Consider the following 12746-nt stretch of genomic DNA (forward strand, 5'->3'; position numbering starts at 1 on the left):
ATTTGAGAACAATGGATTTACTTGTTCAATGCTAGTTAAGTATACTTTAACGTTTCACATTGGATTTATTAAGTACAAAAAAGTAAGACTTGTTTTTATTTTAATTCTGGTGCCACTCTGTACACACAAGCTTGTTAGCTAGCTAGCTTGTTAGATAGCTCTGGTCTAGCTCTCAAACTCTAAGCAACATTATGTGTAATTTAATGGAACTGAGAGTCATTATCAAGGGCTAGCTCTGGTCCAGCGTTAGTTAAGCCAACTTTCTGAAGTTCAAAGACGTTCCTTCACAGAAACCGTTCCTCTGTAGGTATAATTCTGTCGGCCTAACTCAGATAATGCATGTCATAGCAACAAGATGCCAGCGCCCTCCTCACCACAAAATTTGAATCGCATGTTGCACCCTACACTACACTTGTTTGTCCAATGCATATACAGTTGAAGTCAGAAGTGTACATACACCTTAGCCAAATACATTTAAACTCAGTTTTTCACAATTCCTGACATTTAATCCGAGTAAAAATTCCCTGCCTTAGGTCAGTTAGGATCACCACTTTATTTTAAGAATGTGAAATGTCAGAATAATAGTAGAGAGAATGATTTATTTCAGCTTTTATTTCACCTTTTATATCATCAAATTCCCAGTGGGTCAGAAGTTTACATACACTCAATTAGTATTTGGTAGCATTGCCTTTAAATGGTTAAACTTGGGTCAAACGTTTCGGGTAGCCTTCCACAAGCTTCCCACAATAAGTTGGGTGAATTTTGTCCTATTCTTCCTGACAGAGCTGGTGGACCTGAGTCAGGTTTGTAGGCCTCCTTGCTCACAAACGCTTTTTCAGTTCTGCCCACAAATGTTCTATAGGTTTGAGGTCAGGGCTTTGTGATGGCCACTCCAATACCTTGGCTTTGTTGTCCTTAAGCCATTTTGCCACAACTTTGGAGTATGCTTGGGGTCATTGTCCATTTGGAAGACCCATTTGTGACCAAGCTTTAACTTCCTGACTGATGTCTTGAGATGTTGCTTCAATATATCCACAACATTTTCCTCCCTCATGATGCCATCTATTTTGTGAAGTGCACCAGTCCCTCCTGCAGTAAAGCACCCCCACAACACGATGCTGCCACCCCCGTGCTTCACGGTTGGGATGGTGTTCTTCGGCTTGCAAGCCTCCCCCTTTTTCCTCCAAACATAATGATGGTCATTATGGTCAAACAGTTCTATTTTTGTTTCATCAGACCAGAGGACATTTCTCCAAAAAGTACGATCTTTGTCCGCATGTGCAGTTGCAAACCGTAGTCTGTCTTTTTTATGGCGGTTTTGGAGCAGTGGCTTCTTCCTTGCTGAGCAGCCTTTCAGGTTATGTCGATATAGGACTTGTTTTACTGTGGATATAGATACTTTTGTACCTGTTTCCTCCAGCATCTTCACAAGGTCCTTTGCTGTTGTTCTGGGATTGATTTGCACTTTTCGCACCAAAGTAGGTTCATCTCTAGGAGACAGAACGCGTCTCCTTCCTGAGCGGTATGACAGCTGCGCGGTCCCATGGTATTTATACTTGCATACTATTGTTTGAACAGATGAATGTGGTACCTTCAGGAGTTTGGAAATTGTTCCCAAGGATGAACCAGACTTGTGGAGGTCTACAATTTTTTTCTGAGGTCTTGGCTGATTTCTTTTGATTTTGCCATGATGTCAAGCACAGAGGTACTGAGTTTGAAGGTAGGCCTTGAAATACAGGTACACCTCCAATAGACTCAGATAATGTCAGTTAGCCTATCAGAAGCTTCTAAAGCCATGACATAATTTTCTGGATTTTTCCAAGCTGTTTAAAGGCACAGTCAACTTCTGACCCACTGGAATTGTGATACAGTGAATTATAAGTGAAATAATCTGTCTGTAAGCAATTGTTGGAAAAATAACTTGTCATGCACAAAGTAGATGTCCTAACCGACATGCCAAAACTATAGTTTGTTAACAATACATTTGTGGAGTGGTTGAAAAACGAGTTTTAATGATTCCAACCTAAGTGTATGTAAACTTCCGACTTCAACAGTACATAGTTTGCCCGCTCCATGGCAAGCTCCTCTATCCATTGAAGCAATTTAATGTTGAGCTAAATGTAAAAAGGAACAGAAAGGAACTATCTAAATTGTTCTTTTTTTTGTGGTTACAACCGGTTCAGAACTTTATTTTGCTGGTCGGAACAGTGGAACGGTACGAAAAAAAGGATGTTTCTGTTCAGAACGAAACGATTGGAAAATAATTTCAGTTCCAACCTCTGCTTACAGAGGTAGAAGGATCACCACCATCTAGTGGTCAGAACCTGGTAATATCAGGATGTAGGATGGGATATAAACCTAACGACTTCAATTACTAATTTCTCTGAACAAGGGGAAACAAACTTCACCAAATTCACTGAGAATACATTACATAGGATGAAGAAACAATACTCGGAGCTGTAGCTCCATACTAGATAGAAACTGATACTGTATACTGGTTGTTGGAATGGCTTTGATGTGGGGTGTGGAGAGTCCGTCGCTGGCTTTTGACCATTGTTTTGGATTCCTCAGGTCTTACTCCTTGTTAGGAAAAAAACGTTTGGTCCAAATCGGGTGTTAGGTACTTTATTTATAGAATATTATATGAATTATATCAATTAAAATGGCCAATTTGGATGCAATCAATTAGCTTAATTTCTCAGAGATAAAATTATATTTCAACAAAATAATGTTGCAGGAATGCTAATCTTATCTGTTTCTAACAACATAATCGATTTCAGAACAATCTGAAACGGTGGGTGTCAGTCCTCTTTCTTGTGCTTTTTGAGTAGGAACACAACCCCTCTAGCAGTTTGTACAGTGCTCTGTAATAGTTAATTCACCACTGAAAATCATCAAGACCTTATCTAAACTGCATCTGACCGATACACTGCACTGAGCTCTGCTCATTTCTCTCACTTTATCATAATATAACTCATAAACATCTCCGTTTTAAAGATCCCTTCCCTGATACGGGTACGGTTAGGATAGGTCGTGAATGCTTTAGAGAAGGTCCATCCATTGAATTACTGTGGTGTTTAGCAAACCTCACCCTCAAGTTCCCTTTTTATCGGCTGTCACTGCTGACTGGTTTTCAAACTTCTCAAAATTCTACTCTGCTCCAACAAGCATGTAGAATGTGTATGTTTTCCCAGTGAACAAACATAGTGTGTTTATGTATTTAGCTGCTGTGTTTGTTTGTATGTGACTGCCCAGCGTTGCTGTATGTTCTGTCTCATACCCTAACTCTCCTGTGTTGTTCTATTCTGCTGTGTGTTTAGCTTTGCCACAACACTGTTATGGGGGTTATTGTGATGTGGAAGGGAACGCAGGGGTTAGCTTCAGCACTGTAGGAGGGCTGATTTTGACCATGGGTAGTGTTGACACACTGGGACTTCATACAGGAACTACCAAGACCTGACCATAACTCACTGTATTATCCCTTTGGAAACTCCCCTCACATTACCTCGGCTCAGCTCTAATGATGGCCCACGATAGAGGCTGACTGGATGGTGTCACGTAGGGGTGCACCAAGTGACATTTTGTCTTATATCCTAGTTCAATAAAGAGAAATAACTATTTTTTTTGCTGTGGCGAGCAAATCAACCAAAAGCAGTCAGTATCTGACAGTTGAATGCCGTACTCGCTGTAATACTCCACCATCTCTCTCTCTCTCCAGGGCGTTGGGACTCCACATCATGCACGTTTCTGTTGTATTTTAACATGTCTGTCTGACCTCCATCCCGTTGTGTTCCCCGGGTGCTCAGATGATGCCACGGGGAAGGCCAAGGTGTTCAAGCAGTTCAACAGGAAGAGGCAAGGGGCCGTGAAACGCAAGATCCATCAGGTCAACGGACACAAGTTCATGTCCACCTTCCTACGGCAGCCCACCTTCTGCTTCCACTGCAAAGAGTTCATCTGGTAAGGGCCCCCCCCCCCCCCCCCACACACACACACACACACACACACACACACACACACACACACACACACACACACACACACACACACACACACACACACACACACACACACACACACACACACACACACACACACACACACCACACACACACACACACACACACACACTCCACTGCCCTTACCTCAGATAGTTCATCTAACGTGGTACACCAACTGTGACTCTATTGTCAATTGTGTATAATAGAAACAGCCCATTACAATGTATTTATTATGTAAACATTATGCCTTGCATGATTTCTGACTGTCAGGTCTGTTGTTACAGGGGTGTGTTTGGGAAGCAGGGCTACCAATGCCAAGGTAATTGACACTGTTTTCTTTGTTGGGTCTTTCTTTCTGCTTTCTGTCTCTCTTTTCTCCTTCACACCATTCTGTGACCACCCGCCCACTCAGACAGGAAGTAAGTGCTACTCCACAGAGACTGAGCTCTTACACCTCTTTTATTATAGAGTTGCTGAACCCAACCTCCATCTCAACGTACGGTGCCAGGCCTCCATCTCACAGACACTCTGTTTAAAGTTCACTTTCATTAAAATAATTCGGCATCGTGCTCTTTCTCTCAAACAATTGGTTAAAATCACCAACGTTTCAGCAGGAAGATGCCTTTGTCAGTTTCTTTCTCTAAGTGAAAGGATCAGTGACAGACATGGTTTGATTGTTTGCTGTTTAGTTTCCATGTTTTCATTCTATTTGTGTCTGTTTCCCAGTATGCACCTGTGTGGTTCACAAGCGATGTCATCAGTTGGTTGTCACAATGTGTCCACGCATGAAGAAGCCTGACAAGGAGCCGGTGAGACAACATACAGAGACCAGCCATTTTACCTTCATACCCCTATTCCACTACAATAATGCTGTAACAGCTGTGTCGTGTCATCACTATGACACCCACACCTGCATGCATTCTCCAAAAAAAACACCGCCTCATCAATGGAATGTGTTCTGACAATGCAAAGACAAAAAGTTGTCTTTTTACCTGAAATCCACTGTGAAAAATGTCAGGGGATTCCAGAGTCAAAATAGGCTGTTGTACAGGTGCATTGTGTTACAGCTGATAGACCTTAGACGTATGATGAACATACATGGATTCAGCAGCTGTGTGTTGATCAGGGACCCTGCCCAGGATGCTGTTTGTGTTGAGTTGTTCAGTGAAGCAGAAAGGTGTGGGCCAACAACATCAAGCTACTGAATATTATCACACACATTCTTCAAGTACACTAAAGACATTTTAGGGAACTTGTCTCAAACTGAGGTTCAGTGTATGCTGAACATTCAAGTTTCATGTCCCGGTCTACTACACATATGAACAAACCAGACCACTGAAGAAAAATAGGAACTAAAGAGATTGACACGTGACTTATTCATATACTGGTATGTGTAGAAAAACATTTATGTTTTGAGAAGTAGCATAATTACTTGCTAATTAATTATGATGCCATATGATGGTTTGCTTGAGCAAGCCTAGGCCAATGGGATGACATACTGATGAAATCTCATTCACAGACCACCAACCAAGGCTTCAGTATCAACGTCCCTCACAAGTTCAACATCCACAACTTTAAGGCTCCCACCTTCTGTGACCACTGTGGTTCTCTACTGTGGGGCCTTGTCAGACAGGGTCTACACTGCAAGAGTAAGATTCTTTCTCTTTCATTTCTCATGCTCTCTCTTTCTCAGATGTTTATAGACAGGTAGAAATCTGCATGGCTTATTAACCTGTACTTCCTGTGTATTGTGTGTCTGTCCTCTGCAGGCTGTAAGATGAACGTGCACATCCGCTGTAAGGGCAACGTAGCACCCAGCTGTGGGGTCAACAGTGTGGAGCTGGCCAACAGGCTGGCAGAGATGGGCCTGCAGGCCGGGGGGTTCTCCAAACGCAATTCGCTGGTAGGGAGAGAGAGAGATTAAGACATACATACATACATACAGTGCCTTCAGAAAGTATTTACACCCCTTGACTTTTTCTACGTTTTGTTGTGTTACACCCTGAATTTAAAATGTAATAAGTTATATGTAAGATCCCTCAGTCGAGCAGTGAATTTCAAACACAGATTTAACCACAAAACCAGGGAGGTTTTCCAATGCCTCGCAAAGAACGGCACTTATTGGTCGATGGGTCAACAACAACAAAAAGAATGGTAATTACGCTTTGGATGGTGTATCAATACACCCAGTCATTAGAAAGGTACAGGGGTCCTTCCTTACTCCATTGCCGGAGAGGAAGGAATCCCGGTTAAAGATTTCACCATGAGGCCAATGGTGACTTTAAAACAGTTACAGAGTTTAGTGGGTGTGATAGGAGAATACTGAGGATGGATCAACAACATTGTAGTTACTCCACAATACTAACCTAATTGACAGATGGGAAAGAAGACTGCCTGTATAGAATACAAATATTCCAAAACATGCATCCCGTTTGCTACAAAGCACTAAAGTAATACTGCAAAAAATGTGGCAAAGTAATTCACGTTTTGTCCTGAATACAAAGTGTTATGTTTGGGGCAAATCCAATACAACACATTACTGAGTACCTCTCTCCATGTTTTCAAGCATACTGAAAATCTATGACAGTACCTGGAAATGGTGGTCTAGCAATGATCAACAACCAATTTGACAGAGCTTGAAGATAGTTTTTTTTTAAAGAACAATGGGCAAATGTTGCACAATCCAGGTGTGGAAAGCTCTTAGAGACTCACCTAGAAAGACTCACAGCTGTAATTGCTGCCAAAAGTGCTTCTACAAGGTATTGACTCAGGTGTGAATACGTATGTTAATTAGATATTTCAGTATTTCATATCCAATAAATGTGCAAACATTTTGATAATCATGTTTTCACTTTGTCATTATGGGGTAGTGTGTAGCTGGGTGAGAAAAATGATCAATTTAATACATTTTGAATTCAGGCTGTAACACAACAAAATAAGTCAAGGTGTATGAATACTTTTCGAAGCCACTGTACATACATACATACATACATACATACATACATACATACATACATACATACATACATACATACATACATACATACATACATACATACATACATACATACATACCAATATGAACATACTCAGTAGTTAAATGCTCATCCTGTTCCCCAGTCCACTGGAGTGCAGGACCAGGAGCGGGCCCTCAGTGTGAGGAGAGAGAGTGAAACCCCTCAGCAGCAGACCAGACAGCTGGGCATCTCTGACTTCACCTTCCTACAGGTGCTGGGGAAGGGCAGCTTCGGCAAGGTGAGACAACCACCATAGAGCAATACCACCATGGACTGTGTGATGGTCTGGAGTTGGGTGCCGGTAATTAACGCGTGTGTGTGCTGTGTGTTCCTATTTCAGGTGATGCTGGCTCGGTTGAACAGCGGTGAGCGGGTGTTTGCAGTGAAGGTGCTGAAGAAGGACATAATTCTGCAGGACGATGATGTTGAGTGCACCATGACAGAGAAGAGAGTGCTGTCACTGGCCAGCTGCCACCCGTACCTCACTCAGCTCTACTGCTGCTTTCAGACACCAGTAAGAGTCACACACACACACGCACACGCACACGCACGCACACCAAAAAGTCTGTATCTGTAATGCCTAGAGTGTCCTGTTGAGGGCAGCAGTGCCCTGACGTTATCTGAGTAGGAATGCAGCACAGTGTGAATGACCCTCTGCATGACAGAGCTATTCTCCCACCCAGGAGCCTAATCTGCTTCAGATGTTTGAACCCTCACTGGCCTACTTCACTTTGGATCAAAATAGAGCAGCGTTGAGTGATGGATCCATGATATAGCCCATTTCCTTCCTCTGATACTAAGTTAACTACCTTTACTGCTTCCTATACTCCTGCTCCCTGTTCCTCAGGCTACCACTTCATATCACACCCCTTGTGTTTGATTAGCCCACCATAAGCTCGTTTTGCCCTGGCTCCTATACACAGCTTTCTTATTCTTAACTGCCCCGAGTCCCCATCTATCTTAACTTAATAGTTTGCTGTCTTTCTCCTTTGTTATTAGAGGGGGTAAATTGACTTGCTTCAGGTCTAGTTGCACCTGCACTCTCACAGAGCCTTTTCACACCATTCATAACCATGACTCTAAGGCAGATGTGTTACTAGTAAATATCTTATAAGCTATAAAAATAAAGAGAGTCGCTTATAGTTTATTCGCCGTTAGACACCACCTCTACATAAAATAAATATTCTGGGTGTGCGCCAGCTCATGTTTTTTATTCGACTTGTTAATATCTTACCAATGACATGAAGTCAATGTAAGACATGTCCTCCTTGACACGAGGAATTGGTATGTCCTTGAGCTGTTGTGGAGGTAGTGGGGTTTCATTGTTGTGTATTTGAGAAAGGAGCCGTTGTCTCTGTGTTCCAGGACCGCCTGTTCTTTGTGATGGAGTTTGTCAATGGGGGCGACCTCATGTTCCACATCCAGAAGTCCAGAAAGTTTGAGGAGTGCCGCGCTCGCTTCTACACCGCCGAGATCACCTCTGCACTTATGTTCCTGCACAGCAAGGGCATCGTCTACAGGTCTGACACACAATCACATGCTCTTATATAGAGACAGCTAACATTTAGTTGGAGTGATGCCAAGGTGGCCTTTGACTGGTTCTAATCCATCTAGTCTTTTTACAGGGCTGTTGTCAACTTACAGTGATGGCCAACACAAAGGTCTCTGTCAAGCCTCATGTTGATAAAGGTGGCAGCATCATGTGAGCGGCTACGCTAAATGTTGAGTTTATATTTAGATAGCCCTCCGTGTCAGCGCCACATAGCATGACTGCTAGCTTCACGTGACGAGCTAATGTCCTTTCCTGGAAATAGCCTAACCCTAGTACTCCAGGTCTTGCTCTATAACAGTACTAAAGACCTCGTGCTGACTTCTCAGCTCATGGCCCCAGATGTAGCCCAAGTGTATTATGTAAAGTAATGTCTTTATCATGTCTCAACTATCTCTTGTGCTCTTTCACCCTGAGGTAAAGGGCTAATATTATCAGCCTATCAGGGGCAATAAAATTTTAATAATTGTTTTTGCAAAAGTGCTTTAACCTCGATTTTAGTCCATTAATATAGTCTAGAATCGAAGACCAGAGTTAATAGTACCCGATGTCAACATGTTACAGACCACCAGCTTACCCTTTTGGAGAACACAGTTTGAGCGTTTGTCTCGAATGTATTATGACTAGATCGTAATCTCTTTATGTTTGCTGACTGTGCCGTTAGTCATTCTCACGTTTGAAGACCAGAACCACACACAAACTAACTACCCAGCAAGCACATTTGGTTCCTTGGAAGTTGAGGGAACGTAAGATTTGGGTTCCGTTGAGTTTTACAATTCTGAGAACGTATGTGAAAATGTAGCTTGTTCTGGGATCATACATTTTTTGTTGCAAGGAGATTCTGAGAACGTTTTACTATAGTTCCCGAAATGTTTTCCTGGGAGGTTTTATTAACAACCTGAGAATGGAAATTCCAGATTAACTTTCACTGAATGTTTCAATAAGACTATATCACTGCTAGCTCAGGTTAACTGTTTTCAAATCAAATCAAATTTTATTTGTCACATACACATGGTTAGCAGATGTTAATGCGAGTGTAGCGAAATGCTTGTGCTTCCAGTTCCGACCATGCAGTAATATCTAACAAGTAATCTAACCTAACAATTTCACAACAACTACCTTATACACACAAGTGTAAAGGAATGAATAAGAATATGTACATAAAAATATATGAATGAGTGATGGCCGAACGGCATAGGCAAGATGCAGTAGATGGTATAGAGTACAGTATATACATATGAGATGAGTAATCTAGAGTATGTAAACATTATATAAAGTGTCATTGTTTAAAGTGACTAGTGATACATTTATTACAGCCAATTATTTTTATTATTAAAGTGGCTAGAGATTTGTGTCAGTATGTTGGCAGCAGCCACTCAATGTTAGTGATGGCTGTTTAACAGTCTGATGGCCTTGAGATAGAAGCTGTTTTTTCAGTCTCTCGGTTCCAGCTTTGATGCACCTGTACTGACCTCGCCTTCTGGATGATAGCGGGGTGAACAGGCAGTGGCTCGGGTGGTTGTTGTCCTTGATGATCTTTTTGGCCTTCCTGTGACATCGGGTGGTGTAGGTGTCCTGGAGGGCAGGTAGTTTGCCCCCGGTGATGCGCTGTGCAGACCTCACTACCCTCTGGAGAGCCTTACGGTTGTGGGCGGAGCAGTTGCCGTACCAGGCGGTGATACAGCCCGACAGGATGCTCTCGATTGTGCATCTGTAAAAGTTTGTGAGTGTTTTTGGTGACAAGCCACATTTCTTCAGCCTCCTGAGGTTGAAGAGGTGCTGTTGCGCCTTCTCACCACGCTGTCTGTGTGGGTGGACCATTTCAGTTTGTCCGTGATGTGTACGCCGAGGAACTTAAAACTTTCCACCCTCTCCTCTACTGTCCCGTCGATGTGGATAGGGGGCTGCTCCCTCTGCTGTTTCCTGAAGTCCACGATCATCTCCTTTGCTTTGTTGACATTGAGTGTGAGGTTATTTTCCTGACACCACACTCCGAGGGCCCTCACCTCCTCCCTGTAGGCCGTCTCGTCGTTGTTGGCAATCAAGCCTACCACTGTAGTGTCGTCTGCAAACTTGATGATTGAGTTGGAGGCGTGCATGGCCACGCAGTTGTGGGTGAACAGGGAGTACAGGAGAGGGCTGAGAACGCACCCTTGTGGGGCCCCAGTGTTGCGGATCAGCAGGGTGAAGATGTTGTTACCTACCCTCACCACCTGGGGGCGGCCCGTCAGGAAGTCCAAGACCCAGTTGCACAGGGCAGGGTCGAGACCAAGGGTCTCGAGCTTAATGCCGAGTTTGGAGGGTACTATGGTGTTAAATGCTGAGCTGTAGTCGATGAACAGCATTCTTACATAGGTATTCCTCTGTCCAGATGGGTTAGGGCAGTGTGCAGTGTCATTGAGATTGCGTCGTCTGTGGACCTATTGGGGCGGTAAGCAAATTGGAGTGGGTCTAGGGTGTCAGGTAGGGTGGAGGTGATATGGTCCTTGACTAGTCTCTCAAAGCACTTCATGATGATGGAAGTGAGTGCTACGGGGCGGTAGTCATTTAGGTCAGTTACTTTAGCTTTCTTGGAAACAGGAACAATGGTGGCCCTCTTGAAGCATGTGAGAATAGCTGACTGGGATAAGGATTGATTGAATATGTCCGTAAACACACCAGCCAGCTGGTCTGCGCATGCTTTGAGGACGCGGCTGGGGATGCCGTCTGGGCCTGCAGCCTTGCGAGGGTTAACACGTTTAAATGTTTTACTCATGTTGGCTGCAGTGAAGGAGAGCCCGCAGGTTTTGGTAGCGGGCCGTGTCAGTGGCACTGTACTGTCCTCAAAGCGAGCAAAGAAGTTGTTTAGTCTGTCTGGGAGCAAGGCATCGTGATCTGCGACGAGGCTGATTTTTCTTTTGTAGTCCGTGATTGACTGTAGACCCTGCCACATACCTCTCGTGTCTGAGCCGTTGAATTGCAACTCTACTTTGTCTCTATACTGACGCTTAGCTAGTTTGATTGCCTTGCGGAGGGAATAGCTACACTGTTTGTATTCGGTCATGTTTCCGGTCACCTTGCCCTGATTAAAAGCAGTGGTTCGCGCTTTCAGTTTTGCGCGAATACTGCCATCAATCCACTGTTTCTGGTTGGGGGATGTCTTAATAGACGCTGTGGGTACAACATCACTGATGCACTTGGTAATAAACTCGCTCACCGAATCAGCGTATTCTTCAATGTTGTTGTTCGACGCTATGCAGAACATATCCCAGTCCACATAATCGGGGCAATCTTGAAGCGTGGAATTTGATTGGTCAGACCAGCGTTGAACAGACCTGAGCGCGGGTGCTTCCTGTTTTAGTTTCTGTCTATAGGCTGGGAGCAACAAAATGGAGTCGTGGTCAGCTTTTCCGAAAGGAGGGCAGGGGAGGGCCTTATATGCGTTGTGGAAGTTAGAATAACAATGATCCAGGGTTTTGCCAGCCCGGGTCGCGCAATCGATATTCTGATAGAATTTAGGGAGCCTTGTTTTCAGATTAGCCTTGTTATAGTCCCCAGCTACAATAAATGCAGCCTCAGGATATGTGGTTTTCCAGTTTACATAGAGTCAAATGAAGTTCTTTCAGGGCCGTCGATGTGTCTGCTTGGGGGGGAATATACACGACTGTGATTATGATCGAAGAGAATTCTCTTGGTAGATAATTCGGTCGGCATTTGATTGTGAGGAATTCTAAATCAGGTGAACAAAGGACTTGAGTTCCTGTATGTTGTTACGATCACACCACGTCTCGTTAATCATAAGGCATACACCCCCGCCCTTCTTCTTACCAGAGAGATGCTTGTTTCTGTCGGCGCGATGCGTGAAGAAACCAGGTGGCTGTACCGACTCTGACAAAATATCACGAGTGAGCCATGTTTCCGTGAAACAAAGAACGTTACAGTCTCTGATGTCTCTCCGGAAGGCAACTCTTGCTCGGATTTCGTCTACCTTGTTGTCAAGAGACTGGACATTGGCGAGTAGTATGCTCGGGTGCGGTGCGCGAAATGCCCTTCTACGGAGCCTGACCAGAAGACCGCTCCGTCTGCCCCTTCTGCGGCACCGTTGTTTTGGGTGCCGGCTGGGATCCGATCCATTGTCCTGAGTGGTGGGCTATACAGAGGATCCGCTTCGGGAAAGTCATATTCCTGGTCATAATGTTG

At 43.9% G+C, this 12746-nt stretch overlaps 1 protein-coding gene across 1 annotated transcript in view; it reads left to right on the forward strand.

Moving 5' to 3' along the window:
- Nucleotides 1-12746, forward strand: part of LOC106598906 (protein kinase C eta type) — a 39168-nt gene that overhangs the window by 12427 nt on the left and 13995 nt on the right. Inside the window, exons 3-10 of the mRNA XM_014189932.3 lie at nucleotides 3807-3960; nucleotides 4286-4320; nucleotides 4728-4810; nucleotides 5521-5650; nucleotides 5771-5904; nucleotides 7122-7256; nucleotides 7359-7532; nucleotides 8384-8538. Of these exons, the coding sequence (XP_014045407.1) occupies nucleotides 3807-3960; nucleotides 4286-4320; nucleotides 4728-4810; nucleotides 5521-5650; nucleotides 5771-5904; nucleotides 7122-7256; nucleotides 7359-7532; nucleotides 8384-8538 (1000 nt within the window). The remainder of the gene's footprint in view (nucleotides 1-3806; nucleotides 3961-4285; nucleotides 4321-4727; nucleotides 4811-5520; nucleotides 5651-5770; nucleotides 5905-7121; nucleotides 7257-7358; nucleotides 7533-8383; nucleotides 8539-12746) is intronic.

Source organism: Salmo salar, chromosome 01, assembly GCF_965601325.2.
Source record: "Salmo salar chromosome 01, fSalSal1, whole genome shotgun sequence".
Taxonomy (NCBI): domain Eukaryota; kingdom Metazoa; phylum Chordata; class Actinopteri; order Salmoniformes; family Salmonidae; genus Salmo; species Salmo salar.